The sequence below is a fragment of the Carica papaya genome, chromosome 9, assembly GCF_054855325.1.
Source record: "Carica papaya isolate Zhongbai chromosome 9, ASM5485532v1, whole genome shotgun sequence".
Taxonomy (NCBI): Eukaryota; Viridiplantae; Streptophyta; class Magnoliopsida; order Brassicales; family Caricaceae; genus Carica; species Carica papaya.
Window position 1 is genome coordinate 29,280,677 of NC_142317.1, and position 21,664 is coordinate 29,302,340.

Here is a 21,664-nt window from a genome sequence, read left to right on the forward strand (position 1 = left end):
TAGTTGCACGCGTAAAACGTGAAGTGCCCACATGGGGGAACTTCTCCCACGAGATTTTTTCCCCTTTTTTTATTTTCTCCTGACAATTATTTTTAATTTAAAAAATTATGTATAAAATAAATAGGAATAATTATAAAATAAAAATAATTATAATAAATAAAATTAAATAAAAATCAAAATAAAAATAAAATAACGAAATCAGTATAAAATTAAAATTATGAATTTAAATTACGAATTACGATGTAAAACTACAAAATAAATTTAAATGAATTCAAGTGGCCTTAAGGCTCAAATAAATAGGGGTTTTTCAAATACAAATTTAGCGCAGTGGTGAATGGTGTGTTACATTTCCCCCACCTTAAAAAATTTGGTCCCTTAAATTTTTTTCGAATAGGTCTTGGACCTTCTCTCTAATCTCATTTTCCAACTCCCACGTAGCCTTTTCCAGAGTATGGTTTTGCCACTACATCTTCACCATGGGGATCATCTTGTTGCGTAAAACTTTGTGTCTAATCAAGAATTTCCACGGGGAGTTTCTCATAAATCATATCGGCTTGTACCTGCGTCTCATAGTGAGGAATGTAAGAGAAGGGTCAGAGTGGTACCTTTTGAGCATGGAGATATAGAAATCATCATGTAGACTCGCAAACTCTCGAGGCAGAGTAAATCAGTACACTACAGGTCCAATACGCTCCTCGATCCGAAAAGGTCCCACATAACGGGGGCTCAACTTTCCTCTTTTTTCGAACCACATTTTTTCCTTGTAAGGAAAAATCTTAAGAAAAAACTTGGTCTCCAACAACGAATTCTAGGGGTCTTCTACGATTATCAGCATAACTCTTCTGGAAACTTTGGGTGGTAGTCAAGTTTCTACAGATGATCACAACCTTCTTAATAGTCTCCTGGATGAAGTCTGGTCCCAAATGATGCTGGTTTCTGACTTCGCTCCAACAAGTGGGAGAACGGCAAGGCCTACTATTCTGGGCTTCATACGAAGCTATGCTGATGCTGGAATGATAATTATGATATGCAAATTCGCACAGTGGAAGATATTCACACCAGTCGTTGCCAAAATCGAGGACACAATCGCGCAATATGTCTTCCAATGTTTGGATAGTGCGTTAAGACTGACCATCAGTTTTTGAATGGTAAGGAGTACTGAAGTACAATCCAAACCCAAGAACTTCTTCAAAACTGTCCCAAAAATGGGAGGTGAATCGAGAGTCTCGATCGGATACAACGTATGAAGGAACACCATGGAGTCGAACAATCTCATCGACGTAGAGGCAGACTAATTTGTTGGTGGAGTCAATGGTCCTGATGGGTAAGAAATTGGTAGTTTTGGTTAGTCTGTCAATGATGACCCAAATAGCATTACAACCAAATAGGTCATGGGTAGTCTGATGACAAAATCCATAGTTACATACTCCCACTTCCATTCTAGAATCGGGAGGCCCTGTAACAAACCACCAGGTCTCTAGTGTTCTGTCTTGACTCACTGGCAACTAAGTCATTAGGAGACATAATCAACAATGTCTTTCTTCATTCCCAGCTACTAGTATTGATGCTTAAGGTCATGGTACATCCTGGTACTCCTGGGATGGATGGATAGTTTGGAGGCATGAGCAGCCTTGAGAACATCCATCTTGACAGTGATAGGGACCCAAATCTAGCCTGAAATATACATAACCCATCATTTGAGAGTTTGAAATTAGTAAACTCATCCAAAGAGAACTTACTCAAAATTTTTGTGATTTCTTGGCCTGTGGACTGAGCTTCCCAAATCTTCATGAAAAGATCAAGCAAAGCTAGGATATGAGCGAGATAGGTACCATTGCCGTAGTGGCTAAGGTGGAGTGTCTACATAGTATCTACTAATTTCTAACTGGAGGCAATTGTTTGGGCCAACACTGCAGACTCTTTTTTGGCTCAGTGCATCAGCAAGTATATTCCCTCTTCTGGGATGGTACATTATCTTGCAGTCGTAGTCCTTCAAGAGGTCAATCTAGTGTCTTTGTCTCATGTTCAATTCCCTCTGTTAAACTTTTGTGGTCAGGTGTAAATTTCAAAGGTCTGACAAAATAGGTAATCACACCCATATCTTCAAGGCAAAGATGATGGCCACCAACTCTAGGTCGTGAGTAGGGTACTTTCACTCATGGGGTTTCAATTGTTTAGATCCATAAGTGACCACTCTATAATGTTGCATCAAAATGCATCCCAAGCCAATATGAGATGCATCACAGTAAACCTAAAATCTTCTAATGTTGTCAGGGATATCAACAGCAGAGCAGAGGTAAGACAACGCTTTAATTCCATAAAGCTTTCACCACATTCGTAATCCTAGATAAAAGGTATGCCCTTTCGAGTGAGTCGAGTCAATGGAGCAACAATCTTAGAAAATCAGTCAATGAATCCTCGGTAGTAACCTGTCAAGCCAATGAAATTACGTACCTCAGCTACATTGGTGGGCGGGTTCCAGTTGATCACCCTTTTAACCTTGGTTGAATCTATAGAAACTCCTTCACCTTTAATCACATGACCAAGAAAGAAAACTTGATCCAACCAGAAAGAGCATTTGCTAAAGTTTAGTAAACAACTAGTTCCGACAGAGTGTTCCCAGCACTTCAGACAGGTAGACTGCATGTTCTTTTGGACTCTTGGAGTACACTAGGATGTCATTAATGAATACAATGAAGTACTGATCCAGTTCATGCCGAAAAATCCTGTTCATGAGATCCATGAAGGTAGTAAGGGCATTAGTTAGCCCGAATGGCATCACTTTGAACTTTTACCACCCGTATCTACATCAAAAAATGCTCTTCAAAATATTTTCTTCTTTGATTCTCAACTAGTAGTATCCCGATTTGAGGTCAATCTTAGAAAAGATTATGGCTCCTTACAATTGGCTAAAAAGGTTGTCAATTCGAGATAGGGGATACTTGCTCTTTATTGTTACTCGGTTGAGTTCTTGGTAGTCTACGCATAGTTTAAGGGAGCTATCCTTCCTTTTCACATATAACACTGCAGCACCCCAAGGGGAATGACTAGGGTGAATAAACTTATGGCCAAAAAGCTCGGAAAGCTAGTTCTCCAATTTTGTCCAAGAAGCTCAACATGACTCTTACGATGGGTAGGTTTCGAAATTAGCTAGGTTTCAAGAATCAATTCGATAAAAAATTCTACCTCTCGCAGGGGAGGTAGGCTAGGTAATTCAAGGGGAAAAACTTTTGGAAAGTTACAAACAATAGAAATGGAGTACACAGTACGATCAACATCCATGTTTTTATTTATTTAATTGTTACAACTTTACTTTCACAATCAATAATTGCCCTATATTTTTCTAACCAATCCATTTCCAGAATAACATCAAATCATGAGAAATCTAAGAGTATTAAATCCACAAATATATCTATTTCTGAAGCTTTTATCTTATAATCTTTATACACACAGTGAGCTTATAATAATCTCTTAGAGGGAGTCTCCATAGTCAATATTTCTTTTAAAGGTTTAGGCCTAATATCAACTTTACAAGCAAATGCACAAGAGATAAAAGAGCGGGTAGCAGTTGTATCGATCAAAGTCTTGACAAAAGTATCATGAATAGAAAGTATACCCTGGATAAGAATAGGAGTGTGGAGGGCACTGGGTTTATCTAGGTGGTACACACAACCCTGGCTATAGGTCTGGCCACGTTCTTCACCCGCTAAGAGTAGTCCTTTATAAGATGTTGGGTGCTTCCGCACTGATAGGAGGCATGATTGATATGCCGACAAGGTAATTCACCATGCGAGTGACCACAATGCTGTCCAGTAGGTTGACGCAGAGCAGGAGGAAGGGAAACTCGGGTTCATTTATCAGGGTGGCTACTTATTGGGTTAGGCAATCTTCTTTTAAGTTGTTGGGTACGAACTCGGGAAATGTATTGGTGCTTGGCCGAGATGAGGTTTCAGCCAATTAGGCATGTTTTAGTACCTCAACATAGGAGCTAGGTCTCAGCATCGCAACTCGATCATAGATATAGACATGATGGCCTTCCAGAAACTTCCTACCTTTACGACTTTTGGGGGTGACTATTAGAGGAGCAAACCTAGATAATTGGACAAATCAAGCAACATATTGGGCAACCGTCAAATTTCCTTGGTGGAGATCCTAAAATTCCCTCAGACATAAGCTAGGAAAAAGCTATCAATAAATGCATCTATGAAAACTTCCTAGGTGGTAGGGGTAGGTAGGACTTTCTTCTTAAGTCGGCACCAGTATTATGCTTCACTGATAAACATAAAGGTTGCTAGGAGAACTTTCTATTCCTCAGTTAGGTCTAGGACAGAGAAAAGCTTCTCTATCTGCAGGATCTAGGCTTCGACTGTTAAGGGGTCAAGGCCGCCTTCAAAGTGTGGCGGGTTAAGTTTCCTAGACTTCACTATATTGTGAGAGATAGACCTCTCGCCTATTCGGTATTCTAAGGCAGGATGTTGATAAAGGTTAGCTTTATTCTGTCCTACAGCTGTGGTCAATCCTTGAATAACTTGGAAGAGTTTGGTAAACTTGGCCCTGTTTAGATGGTCCTAGGCCTCGGTTCTTTTAGTACGTTCTATTGAAGGTCTTCCTCACGTCATTCTTACAAAAGAAAGGAAGACACGAGTTGGTGGTCTAATTTGCAAAATATGACTTATGTTCCTAGATATCTAAGGGTAGATTCTACCTATGGCCTTAGTTGTAAGAGATTTAGTTTTCGTAATTGCTCTAATACCATTTGTGACATCCCTAATGCAAACTAAGGCATAAAAGTTCCAGATATAGAAATAGATTATGAGTGCATGATAAAATTTTATACAGTGGAGCAAATTATTACCAATCCCTTATCAAAATAAATGAGTTCTAATTACACATATACATAACTGAAGCCAGAAATGGCGAAATAAAAAATATCAAAGTACTAAGAATACAAAAGGGCCACTTCTATCATTATGCGATTGGACTCATCAAAGTGCAGGACAAGTCATGCACTCAAGGGTTGTGGATCCACGGGATCCTTATAAACTTCAAGGGGTAGGTCAGTGGTCGGTTCCTCACTATCTTCCTCACCTGGGAGGGGGGCCATGGAAAGGGTGAGTTCTATATACTCAATAAAGAAAACAATATTTAAATAACATCGTAAGATTTTAAAGGTGAATAATTATATCATAAATACTTATCATTAGGTCACGTCAGGGTCCTATCTTACTTTATAAAAATAAATTTATTTATTAAAGAAAAAATCATGTCTTAGTCACAACAATCACTATCAAACATCATACTTGACAATAGAGAAAATCAAATAAATCATGAAATGCTCAGATTTTCGTGTCATACTTCGTAAAGTCATTCCAACTTTCATCTGTAAAGATACGGATTTTTTGACTACTCATGTGAAATAACCAGATCAGATACAGATAACAGTAATTTGCTTAGGCACATTTCTTGTTTGCCAAATTATGGTACGATTTATGAACATGGTCGTACCAACCACTATGGTCCTATTAAATATTCTATACTTACAACAATACTTAGCCAAAGTGACCCCTAACAGATATTCGCGTCACTGCTCTTGTCAAAGGGTGCACCATAATCCACAGTGAGCCGTCCTCTCACGTCTTTCCAGACTAGATGGGGGAGGGAAAAACAGATGCCCCTCAGAGATAAAAAGCCTAATGAGACACTTGATACATTATGCATGTCAATACAGATACATATATTTCTCAAACCATTCAAGCTCATTCCCCTTCTTTTTCTTTCCTTTTCTCCCTTTTTTTATATTTTTCAGACAAATATCACCAGATTCATATTATTCAATTTATATACAAATCATCAAGTGCTAATAAAATTACATAACATGCTTGAAATCAAGAATAATTCACTTTATTAGAACTAATAAGTATGGAACATGCAAAACACAAAACACAGACTTCATAATAAATTTGTCTAGAAATACTCCTTAAGATGTTTAAAGAAATACTAAATTTCTTACCAAAATCTTGAATTTTTCCTACAACGTTCTTCGTCTTCTTTTCTCTTTCTCTCTCTAGATCACTCCTTCTCTCTAAAATCTTGGAAGATGGAAGAATGGAATGGAAGTGATAAGGAAATGGAAGAAAAATCCCTATTTACAGAATATAGGGACCGTCAGATTTGCGCCAAGTGGTGAAATCTAGTGAAGAGAGAGAGAGAGAGTTGAGTGGAAGATGATTGATTTGACACGATACGATGACAGCATGAAAAATTGAGGAAAAATTCCTCCACGAGTGGTGGCACCCACCCAAAGCAGCACACAACAGCTGTGACATCCCAAGTGCTAATTAAGGCAAATGGGTGTCAGATACAGATTTAGAATAATAAGTGCATGATAAAAATTATTCAGCAGAACAAAATCATTACAAATCCCTTATAAATATATAGGAGTTCTAATACATACATATACTGAGGCCAGAAGTGGCTGCAAAATATAAAAGAAAATATAAGGGCCACTTCTTTCACTTTGCTATCAGAGTGCGGGAATAGTCATGCACTCAGACTTGTGGATCCTCAGGATCCTTATAGACTTCCAAAGGGAAGTTCAGTCTGCAGTTCCTCACTTTCTTCCTCATCTAATGGGGGGTATGGAAAGAGTGAGTTCCATATGCTCAGTAATAAAAACAGTATTAAATTAATATTGTAGGATTTCAAAAGTTAATTATTTTATCTTACAATTAACTTCATCATTTATCTATCTCAAATTATGGCAAACTATTTATTTGTTAAGAAAAGGATACATTAACACAGAAAATCATACATCATGGTAGATAATAGAAAAAATCAAATAAATCATTAAATATTCAAATTTTTGTGTCATGCTACGCGAAGTTGTTACAACTTCTATCTCTGAGGGCAGATATAGATTTCCAACTACCTAAGTAGAATGACCAGATTAGATACAGATACGGCAATTTGCTTAGGCCCATTTTTGGCTGGCTAAACCATGGTATGATCTATGACCACGACTGTATCAGCCATAGTGGTCCTAACAGATATCGACAGTCACGACATTATTTATCCACGGGTGGCCCCTATAGATAGTGTGACACCACTCTCATCAGAGGGTATGCCGTCATCCACCAGAAGCGGTCCTCTTACGTCTTTCCAGGTCATATAGTGGAGGGAGAAATAGATACCCCAAAGGGCAAGGGAAATAGATACCCCTCAGAGATAAAAAGCCTAACAAGACACTTGATGCAATATACATGTCAATATAGATACACTTCGGACCATACAAGCTTCATTCCACTTTTTTCTTTTTCTTTTCTTTTATACTTTTTCTATTACCGATCATATATTATATTTATTACATACAAATTCATCAAGTGTTTCCAATTCACATAGTATGCTTGAAAACAAGAACAATTTGACTCATCTGAACACAGAGGCATACAAAACAGGAAAAATATCAATCACATTAAATTTATTTATCTAAAAATACACCTTAAGATGTCAAAAGAAATACTAGATTCATTACCAAAACTTTGAAGTATTCTCCTTCACTGTTTCCCTTTCTTTCTCTTTTTCTCTCACTAGACTACTAACTCTCTCTCTCTTTCTCTAAACCTTTGAAAAATAGAAGAATGGAAGTATGGAGTGGAAAGGAAGGGGGATGGAAATTTATAGAGTTATAGAATCGTAAGATTCACACCAAGTGGAAAAATCTGGTGAAGAGAGAGGAGAAAAATGATTCTCAGCATGAAAAATGAGGCAGCGGCGAAGAAGGCCTCCAACTGCGCACGTAGGACCTTGGTGTATTAGGCCCCGCTCGCGCAGGTCTACTGCACGTAGGCCCCAAACACATCGGGCTTATTTGCATAGACCTGCTGCGCGGAAGGCGCGTGCACAGTGCACAGGGTCTGTTCGTGCGTGAGGTGACACGCACAGGTCTTGACCCCGCGACGTGCGTGCGGAAGTGACATGTGCGCTGTCTACACGTCCCGTGCATGCGTGCGTGCCGAGGGGACGTATGCGCTATGTGCACGTCACATGCTTGCGTGCGTGCGGATTGGATGTGCGCGCGCGCAAAATGCCCAGCACTCGTGCAGGCAACCAGACTCCTCGTGGGATTTTTCTTACGAGATTTGTTTCCCGATTCGCCATTTTTCCAATTTTTTTCTCAATTTTTATTTTCAATTTAAATGAGTTAGAATAAAATTATTTAAAATAAAATTAATTAAAATAAAATTTAAATAAAAAAATAAAAAAATAAAAAATAACCAAAATCGTAAATCATAATAAATAAAGCAGTGTAATTAATTAAGTTTAAAACGGCCAAAGACCCCAATAAATAGAGTTTCCAAATCATTTTAGCACAGTGATGGACGGAGTGTTACAGTGTCCAAGGGGACTGTGTCACACTCCTCGAGAAAGCAGTGTACCTCAGAAGGTTGACTGCGCGTTGCAAGAGTTGACCTACCCTGCCTCGCGCAGGAGCTAGACTATGCGCGCACAGCCTACAATGCATAGGGCGCTTCGCGCTGGCCCTAGGCATGCAAGCTGACCTACGCAGGCCTATTGCGCGAATGACGCACGCGCATAGTGTGTGGCGCCAGGCCTTGTCCACGCGCAATGTGATGCTTGCAGATTGGGCTGCCTGCGCGCGACAAGACACGTGCGAAAGATCGGCCCCACACCCTGCGTGGATGGGACGTGCGCGTAGTGCGCACGTCCTGTGCCTAATCACACATGCACATACGTGCATAGTGCGTTGTCCCTGCACGAGTGAACCTCTCTCGTGGGTGTTTTCCCACGGGATTTTTCCCCCTTTTTCCATTTTCTCTTGAAAATTATTTTTAATAAAAAATAATATATAAAATAAATCAAAATAATAAAAAAGTAAAAATAATTATAACATATAAAATTAAATAAAAATCAAAATAAAAATAAAATAACAAAATCAACATAAAATTTAAATCATGAATTACGATGTTAAGCTACGAAATAAATTAAAATAAGTCTAGGTGGCCTTATGGCCCAAATAAATAAGGGTTTTCCAAATATAAATTTAGCGTGGTGGTGAGTGGGGTATTATAGAACGCATATAAAAATTGGTCCAAAGTAGTAGGGGTGGGCAAAGTCTCTTTCTTGAGACGTTACCAATGTTCAACCTCTCTCTTGAACATGAAGGCTTTTAAGGGGACTTTTTGTTATTTTGTAAGTTCGAAAACTATGAAGAACTTCTTGATATGTATGATCCAGGCCTCAACTACCATGAGATCTAGTCCACTATCAAAAGGAGGGTTTAACCTCCAAAATTCAAAGATGTTGTTAGAAATAGTACAAGTAGAATTTGGTTGGTTATCCACAAAACAAAGACGGTCATTATTGTCAGCACAATTATGGCCTATAGTAGTAGTTAGACCCTATATAGTCCAGAATAATTTAGTGAACTCTATCCTAGTGTGGCATCACAAACATCGGATCTTTCAACAGATGATCTCCCTCGAGTTATGATCACCTACAGAGAGGAGACAAGGAATTAGTAAAATGTCTTTATCTAGGGTTTCTAGGTTACTACCTTTGTTAAGGAAATCATCCAACCTAGCTAACCCTAAATGCTAAGCCTCAATATAAGGGATGTCCTAATAATCTTGTTCTGATACTACTTTTGACATCCCAAATACTAATTAAGGCATGTGGGTGTCAGATACAGAAATATGATTAAAAGTGCATGATAAAATTTTATACAGCGGAACAAATTAATACAAATCCCTTACAAATATATATATATGAGTTCCAATTACATATATATAATTGAGGTTAGAAGTGGCTACAAAATATAAAGTCAAAATACAAAAGATGGCCACTTCTTTTACTATGCTATTGGACACATCAGAGTGCAAGAATGATCATGCACTCAAGTTTTGTGGATCCATGGGATCCTCATAAATTTCAATAGGCAGGTCAACTAGCGGTTCCTCATTTTCTTCCTCATCTAGGGAGGGCATGGAAAGAGTGAGTTTTATATGCTTAGTAAGGAAAATAATATTTAAATAACATTATAAGATTTTAAACATGAATTATTCTAACATAAATACTTACCATTTAACTACTTTGTAGACCTATCTTACATTATGAAACCAATTTATTTATTAGAGAAAACAACATATTAATATAATCAAAACAAACACACATCACACCAGATAATAGAAAAAACCTAATAAATCATAAAATACTTAGATTTCATGTCATGCTTCGTAAAATCGTTACAACTTCCATCTCTGAAGAAAGATACAAACTTTCAACTACCCATGTGGAATGACCAGATCATATACAGATAACGATAATTTGTTCAGGCATTTTTTGGCTTACCAAACCATGGTACGATCTATGACCACGGTCGTACCGACCATAGTGGTCCTATCAAATATTCTATAATCACAACAGTACTTAACCAAAGATGATCCCTAATAGATATTTTCATCACCACTCTCGTCAGAGGGTACACTATTATCCATAGGGAGCGGTTGTCTTACGTCTTTCTAGACCAGATGGGGGAGGGAGAAATAGATACCTCGTATGGAGTTAGGGGAACATATACCTCTTAGAGATAAAAAAATCTAACGAGAAACTTGATGTATTATGCATATCAATACAGATACATACTTCGGACCATTATGCTTCATTCCACATTTCTCTATTTTTTCTTTGTTTTTGTTTCTTTTATTTACTAGGTAACTATACCGACTTCATATTATTTTTATTATATGCAAATCATCAAGTGTTTATAAATCACATAGCATCCTTAAAATAAAAAACAATTTAGCTTATTAGACCTACAAATACAAAAGCATGCAAAATAACAATTATCAATTTAATACTTTTCTTTTATCTAAAAATACCTCTTAAGATGTTTAAAGAAATACTAAATTCCTTACCGAAACCTTGATAATTTTCTTCTACATCGTTCTTTTTTTCTTATTCTCTTTCTCTCTCTAGTTCACTATCTCTCTTTCTCTCTCTAAGTCTTGAAAGGTGGAAGAATAGAAGTGTGGAGAAAATGGGAAGGCCCTAATTTATAGAAATTTAGAGCCGTTGGATTCGCGCCAAGTGGCAAAATCTAGTGAAAAAGAGAGAAAAAAGATACTCGATATAAAAAATGAAGGAAGAAAGTCTCCTCCATCAGCGACAACGATGTGCCGCCCGAGGTGACGACAACGCACTGCTCGAGGTGACGGCGATGCACTGGCAAAGGTGGCAGTGGCTAGCCCAACACGCTCAAGGCTAGCCTGCAAACGCACAACCCTCATTGTCGGGCACTCAAGCCTACTGCACGCAGGCCCTAGGCGCATAGGGGGCTATCCACGTAGGTCTACTACATGGACAACACGTGTACAGTAGGCGACGTTTGTCCGCGCGCTAGGTGACGCGCAAATGGCCCACCTGCTCGCATTAGGTGCACACAAAATTGACCTTGAACCACACACACAGATGGGACATTCGCGTTATGCGTACGTCCCCTGCCTGTTGTGAGCGCGTACATGCGCATAGTGTGCTAAGCAGGCATCTCCCTTTCCCCATAGGATTTCTCCCGTTTGTACTGAAATAAAATAAAATAAAATAAATGCAATTAAATTAAAATTAAATAGAATTAATTAAAGTAAAATTAAAATAATTAAAAATCGGTAAAATTCAGGAATTACTATAATAATTTATGGAGTATATTAAATGAATTCGATGCAGCCTTTATAAATAGAGTTTTTCAAATTAATTAACTACAGCGATGGGCAGGGTGTTATATCCCCCCCAGCTTAGAAACATTTGGTCCCCAAATTTGTCTCAAACAGGTCCAGATACTTCTCCCTCATCTCGCTTTCTAACTCCCATATAGCTTCTTCAAGAGTATGATGTTGCCACTATACCTTCACCATGGGAATCATCTTGTTGCATAAGACCTTGTTGGTCCATCTGAGAATCTCCACGGGGATTTCCTCATACGTCATATCCACTTGTATCTGTGTTTAAGTGTGAGGAATGGTATGAGAAGGGTAAGGGCGGTACCTTTTAAACATCGAGATGTGAAAGACGTCGTACACCCATAAATTCTCGGGATAGAATGAGGTGGTATGCCACAGGTCCAATGCGCTTAATGACCCAAAAAGGTCCCACATAATGAGGGCTTAACTTCCATCTTTTTTCAAACTGAGTCTTTCTCTTGTAGGAGAAAATCTTAAGGAAAACTTGGTCTCCAACAGCGAATTCAAGGGGGGCGCCTATGATTATCAACATAACTCTTCTTACGGCTCTGGACAATAGCCAAGTTCTTACAGATAATCACGACCTTCTCAATAGTCTCTTAGATGAAGTCTGATCCCAAATAGTGTTGGTTTCTGACTTCACTCCACAAGTGGGAGAACGACAAGGTCTACCATATAATGCTTCATACGGAGCTATGCTGATGCTGGAATGATAATTGTTAATATAAGCAAATTCACATAGGGGAAGATACTAGTATTAGTTATCGCTAAATTTGAGGACGCAGGCACACAACATGTCTTCCAATGTCTCGATTGTACTTTCTTACTGACCATCCATTTAGGGATGATAAGTGGTGCATAACATTCATCAATTTCCAACTAGAGGCAATGGTTTGGACCAACACTACAGATTCCTTTCGGCTTAGTGCATCGGTAACTACATTTCCACTTCTGGGGTGATAGATGATCTTATAGTCATAGTCCTTTAAAAGATCCATCCAGTGTCTATGACATCCCAAATGCTAATCAAGAAAAATGAGTGTCAGATATAGATTCAAAATAACAAGTACATGATAACATTTTGCAGTGGAACAATTAACACAAATCTCTTATAAATATATATATGAGTTTCAATGACATACATATAACTGAGGCCTGAAATGGCTATAAAATACAAAAAAATAAAACACAAAAGAATGCCACTTCTTAGACCATGCTATTGGACTCATCAGAGTGCAAAAATAATCATGCACTCAAATTTTGTGGATCTACGGGATCCTCATAGACTTCCAAGGACAGATCAGCCTGCGGTTCCTCTTTTCTTCCTCATCTGGCGAGGCATGGAAAGAGTGAGTTCCATATGCTCAGTAAGGAAAATAATATTAAATTAACATCATAAGGTTTTAAAGGTGAATTACTTTAACTTAAAAGCTTATCATTTGGCCACCTCGTAGACTAATTTTAAATTATAAAAATAATTTATTTATTAAAAAAATAGTATATTAATATGAACAAATCAAACATACATTATGCTAGATAATAGAGAAAATCAAATAAATTATGGAATGCTCAGATTTTCGTGTCATGCTTCGCCAAATCTTTACAACTTCCATCTCTGAAGGCAGGTATAGATTTCTAACTACCCAAGTGGAATTACCAGATCAGATACAGATACGACAATTTGCTCAGACCCATTTTTGGCCGGCCAAACCATGGTATGATCTACGACCACGGTCATACCAACCATAGTGGTCCTATCAGATATCTACAGTCACGATAGTACTTAGCAAAGGGTGATCCCTAACAGATATTCACGTTACCACTCTCGTCAGAGGGTACGCCATCATCCACTAGGAGTGGTCCTCTTACATCTTTCCAGACCAGATGGGGAAGGGGGGGAACAGATACCCCGAAGGGTTAAGGGAACAGATACCCCAAAGGGTTAGGGGAATAAATACCCCTTAGAGATAAAAAGTATAACGAGACATTTGATGCAATATGCATGTCAATACAGATATATATTTCAGATCATTCATGCTTCATTCTACTTTTCTCTTTTTTTTATCCTTTATTTCTACCAGGCAATAATACCGACTTCACATAGCATGCTTGAAAACAAGAACAATTCAACTTATCTGAACTATAAACGCAAAGGCATACAAGTAGGTAAAATCAAAATCATCATGTTTAATAATTTTATTTAATCTAAAAATATCCCTTAAGACATCAAAAGAAATACTAAATTCCTTACTAAAACCTTGATGTTTTCTCCTTCACTATTCCTCTTTTCTTTTCCTCATTCTCTTAGTAGATTACTCTCTCTCCTTTTCTCTCTCTAAGTCTAAAAAAATGAAAGAATGGAAGTGTGGGGAAGAATGGAATGGGAAGACTTATTTAAAGAAGTTTGGAACCACTGGATTCACACCAAATGGCAAAATTCAATGAAAAAAGAGGAGAAAAAGTTATTCAGCATGAAAAATGAGGGAGGAGGGCCTCCTCCATCAGCAGTGGTGGCATGCCGCCCGAGGCGACGACGGTGCACTACCCGAGGCAGCAGTGCCCTAGTCGATGCGTTGTAGGCTAGCCTACTGGTGCACAAGCCTCCTACCACGCGCTCAGGGTCTAGCCTGTGTGTACGTAGGGCCTAGGTGCGCTAGGTACTGCTCGCGTAGGCCCCAAGAGCACAAGGCCTGTCTGTGCAGGCCTACTGCACGGACAGCGCGCGCACAGTGTGTGGTGCTTGTTTGCGCACGAGGTGACGTACAGATGGCCCGCCTGGGCATGACAAGAAGCGCACAGGACCTATCCCCGCGTCGTACATGTGGATAGGACATGGGCGCTAGGGCCACGTCCTGTGCAGGCCCACAAGCGATGGGACGTGCGCAGCATCCGCCTGGGCGGCTTTTCTTCCCCACGAGATTTTCCCCGCAGGATTTCTTCCCGTTTCACAACTTTTCTGATTTTTCCCAATTTTATAAAATTAAAATAAATAAAATTAAATGCAAATTAAATAATAAAAGTTAAAATTAAATAAAATTAAATAAAAATAATAATAAAAAAATCAACTAGATTTACGAATTACGATAAATAATACGCAATTTAATTTAAATAAGTTTAATGCAGCTAAAGGCTCGAACAAATTAATTAAGCATTACAATGGGCTGGTGTTACAGCATCTCTGTCCCATATATAACTCCCTCTATGAGAAGATGTACTTCAAACTCTTGTGGTCAGTGTAAATCTCAGAAGTTTGACCAAACAGGTAATAATGCCATATCTTCAGGGCAATGATAATGGCTGCCAACTCTAGGTTGTGAGTAGTGTAGTTTCACTCATGAAGTTTCAATTTTCAGGACCCATAAGCGACCATACTGCATCAAGACACACCCCAAGCCAATATGGGATGCATCGTAGTAGATCTGAAATGTTCCCATATTATCCAGGAGGATAACATAGGAGTAGAGATAAGACGATGTTTCAATTCCATGAAGATCTCATTGCACTCCTAATTCAAGATAAATGGTATGCCCTTTCAGGTGAGTTGGCCCACTGAAGTAGCAATCTTAGCAAATCCGTTAATGAATCACTGGTAGTAACATACTAAACCAAGGAAACTACGTACCTTGGCCATATTGATAGATGGATTCCAGTTGACTACTATTTTAACCTTGGACAGATCCATAGAAACTCCTCACTCAAAATTACATGACTAAGAAAGGAAACTCGATCCAACCAGAAGGAGTATTTGCTAAGTTTAGCATACAGTTGGTTCTGCGTGAAGGGTCTCCAACACTTCAGTCAAGTGCATTTCATGTTCCTCCAGGCTCTTGGAGTACATTAAGATGTCATCAATAAATACGATGACATACTAATCTAGGGCGTGCTGGAAAATCTATTCATGAGGTCAATGAAGGCTGCAGCAGCATTGGTTAACACGAATGACATTACCTCGAAGTCATACAAACCATAACTGTATTGGAAAGTGGTCTTTGAAATATCTTCTTCTTTGACTCTCAGTTGGTTATATCACATTCTGAGGTCAATCTTAGAGAAGACCATAGCTTCTTGTAGTTGATCAAAGAGGTCGTCGATCCAAGGTAAAAGGTCTTACTTTTAACTGTCACTAGGTTGAGTTCTTGGTAGTCCACACAAAGTCTGAGGGAATCATCCTTCTTTTTCACGAACAATATTGGAGCACCTCGAGGAGAATGACTAGGGTAGATAATCTTCCGGGTAATAAGTTCAAAAAGCTAATTTTTTATATCCGTAAGTTCAACACGAATCATACGATAGGCGGGCTTTGAGATTGGCTAGGTTCTGGGTTGCAATTCAATTAGGGACTCTACTTCTCACGAGGGAGGCAAATTAGGAAGTTCAATGGGAAAGATATCTAGAAAGTTGCAAACAATCGACATGGAATACACAGCAGGATTAACACCCATATTCTTGTTTATTCAATTGCTAGGAAAAATAATATTATAGATTTTATTCCTTTTTCAGGGGCCGTAAAGTTACAATTTTACTTTCACAATTGATTATTGCTCTATACTTTTCTAACCACTGCATTCCTAATATCACATCAAATCCTAAAAAATCTAACAATATTAGATTCACAAATACTTCTATCCCTAAATCTTTTATCTTACAATCTTTATATACACTGTGAGCTTCTAATAATCTCCTAGAGGGAGTTTCTACTGTTAATATTTTTGCTAAAGGTTCTGGCCTAAAATAAAGATTATAAGTAAATGCACAAGAAATAAAAGAGTGAGTAGAACCTATATCGATTAAAGCTCTAGCAGAAGTATCATGGATAGAAAACATACCCTAGATGAGAACAAGAGTGGGGAGAGCACTAGGTTCATCTAGGTGGTAGACATGACCTTGAGCTACAGGCCTGGCCATGTCTATCGGTCATTAGAGGCATTCTTTTATAAGATGTTGGGTGCTTCTGCACCGATAGCAAGCATGATTGATATGCTGACAGGGTAGGTCACAATGCGAGGGACCACAATGCTGATAGGGTTGGGTAGTTGGGCAAGCTGACCCATAAGTGGAGGCAAAGTAGGAGGAAGGAAAACTCTAATTCGTTTATAAGGGTGACTACTTACTGGGTTAGGCACTCTCCTTCTAAGCTGTTGGGGTTGTTGTTGGGTACATACTCGGGCAATGCATTGGTACTTAGCCGAGATGAGGTCTTCAACCAACTGGGCATGTTCTGGCACCTCCGCATACAAGCTGGGTCTAAGCACCGTAACCAGTAATAAATGTCAGCATGAAGGCCTTTTAAAAACTTCCTAGCTTTTTGACTCTTGAGAGTGACCATTAGAGGCGCGAACCTAAACAATTTGACAAAACGGGCTGCATACTGGGCAACCATTAGATTTTTTTGGTAGAGATCCTAAAATTCCTCTTCCCTTTTCTCAAGTATAGGCAGGAAAGAAGTTATCAAAGAATGCATCCATGAAAACTTTACAGGTGGTAGGGGTAGGTAGGACTTCCTTCTTAAGTCGCCACCAGTGTTCTACTTCACCATTTAGCATAAAGGCTACTAGGAAAACCTTATGTTCCTCAATCAGGTCTAGGACAAAGAAAAGCTTCTCTATCTGTAAGATCTAGGTTCGACTACTAAAGGGTCAGGGTCACCTTCGAAATGTGGCAGGTTAAGCTTTTTAAACTTTGATATGCTGTGAAAAATAAACCTTTCAATCGTTTGATATTCTAAGCAAAGAGGTGGACAAGGGTTGGCTTGATTTTGTCCTACAGTTGCAGTCAATCCTTGGATCTCTCATAAACGTCTGGTAAATTCAGCCCTGGTTAGGTTATTCGGTGCTTCAGATGGCTCGGTACACTCTATGGATGGTCTTCTTCACATCGTTGCTACAAAAGAAATGAAGACATGAGTTGGTGATCTAAGGGATGGTCTTCTTCCTAGGTACTCTAAGGGTCTTTCTACTTAACGCTTCAATGTAAGGGATTTGATCCGCGTAATTCTACTCAGATATCATTTATGACATCCCAAATGCTAATTAAGGCATGTGGGTGTTAGATACAAAAACAGGATTATGAGTGCATGATAAAAATTTTATGCAGCAGAAAAAATTAATACAAATCCCTTACAAATATATATGAGTTCTAATTACATACATATAACTGAGGGTAGAAGTGGCTACAAAATACAAAAGAGGGCCACTTCTTTCACTATACTATTGAACTCATCAAAGTGCGGGAATGATCATGCACTCAAGTTTTGTGGATCCATGTGATCCTCATAAACTTCAATAGGTAGGTTAGCTAGTGGTTCCTCATTTTCTTCCTCATCTGGGGGGGCATAGAAATAGTGAGTTCCATATGCTCTAAGGAAACAGTATTTAAATAACATCGTAAGATTTTAAAGGTGAATTATTCTAACATAAATACTTATCATTTGGCTACTTCGTAGACCTATCTTACATTATGAAAATAATTTATTTATTAGAGAAAACAACATGTTAATATAATCAAAACAAACACACATCACACTAGATAATAAAAAAATTAAATAAATCATGAAATATTCAGATTTTTGTGTTATGCTTTGCGAAGTCATTGCAACTTCCATCTCTGAAGGCAGATATAGATTTTCAACTACCCATGTGGAATGACTAGATTAGATACAAATAATGGCAATTTGTTCAACCACATTTTCGGATTGCCAAACTATGGTACTATCTACGACCATAGCTATATCGGCTGTAGTGGTCCTATAAGATATTCTATGGTCATGATAGTACTGAGCCAAAAGTGACCCCTAATAGATATTTGTATTACCACTCTCGCTAAAAGGTACGTCGTCATCCATAGGGAGCAGTCCTCTTACGTCTTTCCAGACCAGATGGGGAAGGGAGAAATAGCTATCCTGAATGGGGTTAGGAGAACAGATACCCCTTAGAGATAAAAAATCTAACGAGATACTTGATGCATTATGCATGTCAATACAGATACATACTTTCAGACCATTAATGCTTCATTACACATTTCTCTTTTTCTTTTATTTTTTTTTATTTCTTTTATTTGCTAGCTAACTATACTGATTTTATAATATTTTTATTACATGCAAATCTTAAAGTGTTTATAAATCACATAGCATACTGGAAACCAAGAAAAATTCAACTTATTAGACCTACAAACACAAAAGCATGCAAAACAGAAAAAATCACAATTATCAATTTAATAATTTTTTTTATCTAAAAATACCCCTTAAGACGTTTAAATAAGTACTAAATTCATTACCGAAACTTTGATAATTTTCTTCTACACCGTTCTTCTTTTCTTCCTCTCCATTTCTCTCTAGTTCACTCTCTCTCTTTCTCTCTTTAAGTCTTGAAAGGTGGAAGAATGGAACTATAGAAAAAATGGGAAGGAAGGCCCTTATTTATAAAAATTGGGAGCTGTAGGATTCACGCCAAGTGGCAAAATCTGATGAAGAGAGAGAGGAAAAGATGCTCGGCACAAAAAATGAGGGAAAAAGTCTCTTGCCAACGGCGGCAGCACACCGCCCGAGGTGATGGTGGTGCACTGCCCGAGGTGACAATGGCCCGCCCAACATGCTATAGGCTAGCCTGTAGGCGCACGACCCTCCCTATCATGCATGTAGGGGCTAGCCTGCGCGCGTGTAAAGCCTAGGCACGCTGGGTGCTGCGCACAGGCCCCAGACCCACAAAGGCCTATTCGCGTAGGCCTGTTGCGTGAATGGTCCCCCTGTGCGCGTCAGGCGCTCCCAGGGTTGATCTCGTGTCATGTGGATAACTCCCCTTCCCCGCAGGATTTCTCCCGTTTTGACGTTTTTCTGAAATTCATTTATACTGAAATAAAATAAAATAAAATAAATGCAATTAAATTAAATTAATTAAAAATTGATAAAATTTACGAATTATGATAATAATTTACAGAGTAAATTAAATGAGCTCAACGCGACCTAAAAGCCTTAATAAATAGGGTTTTCTAAATTAATTAAGCACAGTGATAGATGGGGTGTTACACTACTTGTGACATCCCACACTGCGGGCATGCCAAGGCAACCCCCGTGCATGTATGCGCAAGACTTCCATGAGCTCCCTTGGTCCGCATGTGCGCCTGATGAAGCTCGTATACAAGTGCACTAATGTACACAGCAGCGCTCACAAGGGGCCTTATCCCAGCATGTATGCATGCATGGGACAGTGTCCCTTGCACACTAGCACACGACCGTGCCTGTGCTACGATATAGTTCGACACTCAGTGCCTTTACTGCACCAGCCAAGGCAGAAACCTTTCTCAATTGCTTCTTGAACACTAGTTTGCATTTCACTCCCCAAAATTGATTCTCAAACATGCATAAACACCCATTTAATTTTTTATACAAAATTATATTAAATCAAACCCAACAATTGACTAAAATTATTTTAGAGATAGAAACTTCACACAAATTCATGCTTGCAATTCCTTAACATTTTAACTATTTTAAACGATGTATAAAACTGACTAAAATCATCAAAATATTGCTCCCTTCATTACCAAATGTCAACTATAATTTGGCTTTTAAAAAGTGGTGAGAAACGCACAGTTTTTGGAGAGGAAACAGTTACAAATTAGAGCGGAGGACAGCTCTCAGATAATGTAGAACTAGTTTGCACTTGATTTCAAAAAGAAGAAGAAAATATGTTGTTGTAAAGTGGATTAGCATTAAAGGAAAAGAAAAAAAGGAGGAAAGGTTGATTCTTGCCTTTTAGGGACGAAATAATGGAGGCAATGACAAGTTTACAACAATGAAATAAAAGGTTGCTGCTCACGACTCTTTTTTCTCCCTCTCAGGCTCTCTCTTTCACTCTAAAACTTTTTTTTCTTCGAATGTGAAAAAATGGAAGGAAAGTGAGAGAATAAAGGGTTTAAATAGTCAGGGATGGAGGATGGTGATCCATGAGATCACATGCATGGAGGGATAGCTATTAATTGGCTAAGTGGCTAACTATGCATGTGCAGGTCCGATTGTGCATGCCAAGAGGCAAGAGCAGACTGTGAAGGTCATTAGTGGTCTGTCCAAATAGTAACTGGCCAATAGGAAGTGGGTAGAACCTATCTGCATACGTGCAGATGCATAAGTCTTGTCGTGTGGGTAGGGGAAAATTGCCGATGGGGCGTGAAGATGCTTGTGAGGCATGCAAGCACCCGCAAGGTTTTTACGTGCACTTGTGGGTTGGCTCCCAAGATTCGAATCTCGCATGCCATTTATTTATTTATTTTTCTTTTCTTTTTTAAATAAATGTGCATTCATTTTCTTAAATAATTTGTAAGACAAATAAAAATATAAGTTAAAATCAATAAAATAAAATTAAACGTAAAAATGATCCGAGGTTTGTCAAATAACCAAGGGAGAGATGTCACAAAAAATTAGAAGTCTAATTGGGTGAAATTTAAGTATTATTAATTTTAATTCTTGGTTAGGGAGACTAGAAAAATTGCAAGGGCATTTTATAACTAGGACTTGAATTAAGGAGAAATATATGTAATGAATAAATGAAAAGAAGGTATTTGTTGAATATATGGTATTATTACTATATACGGGTATTTATAAATGAAGTTAATACTAGAGATTAATAAATTAGGATAAGGTCGTTTAGTAACACAATAAAGAATTGGGAAAAGGGTATGAGTATGAAATTAAATGCCACAAATGGGAATTACTGTTACTTAAAGGGGTTTGGAAATTAGAAAACTAGTAAAGAAAGGGTAACAGTTGGGAGAAAATTGTAAAAGGGGGGGTAATGATTAAGAGGTTTGAATAAATAGGAGAACTAACATAATTAAGAATAAAACCAATAGAACCCTTTAAAAAATGAGAAAATTTTGTGGTATCAATGAAGGAGGTTTGGTATGTGCTATTTAAATAGTGA

The 21,664-nt window shown here is 38.3% G+C and overlaps 1 protein-coding gene across 1 annotated transcript; it reads right to left on the reverse strand.

Annotated features, from left to right (window-relative positions):
- Window positions 1–416: 416 nt before the first annotated feature.
- Window positions 417–15,591, reverse strand: LOC148240241 (uncharacterized). Its single transcript, XM_088212107.1, has 8 exons — window positions 15,517–15,591; window positions 12,585–12,775; window positions 3,976–4,090; window positions 2,611–2,788; window positions 2,455–2,528; window positions 1,168–1,505; window positions 789–1,008; window positions 417–509 (listed from the first exon to the last, which is right to left on the reverse strand). Exons 1-8 carry the CDS (start codon window positions 15,589–15,591, stop codon window positions 417–419), a joined length of 1,284 nt encoding a protein of 427 aa, XP_088068233.1.
- Window positions 15,592–21,664: the final 6,073 nt, after the last annotated feature.

Coding starts and splice junctions, on each gene's coding strand:
- LOC148240241 (XM_088212107.1), bottom strand. CDS start 15,591: ATGTACTCCAAGAGCCTGGAGGAACATGAAATGCACTTGACTGAAGTG. Junction 1,506..2,454: donor CGCCCACCAATGTAGCTGAG/GTACGTAATTTC, acceptor CTAATGACTTAG/TTGCCAGTGAGTCAAGACAG. Junction 510..788: donor AATTCGTTGTTGGAGACCAA/GTTTTTTCTTAA, acceptor ATTCTTGATTAG/ACACAAAGTTTTACGCAACA.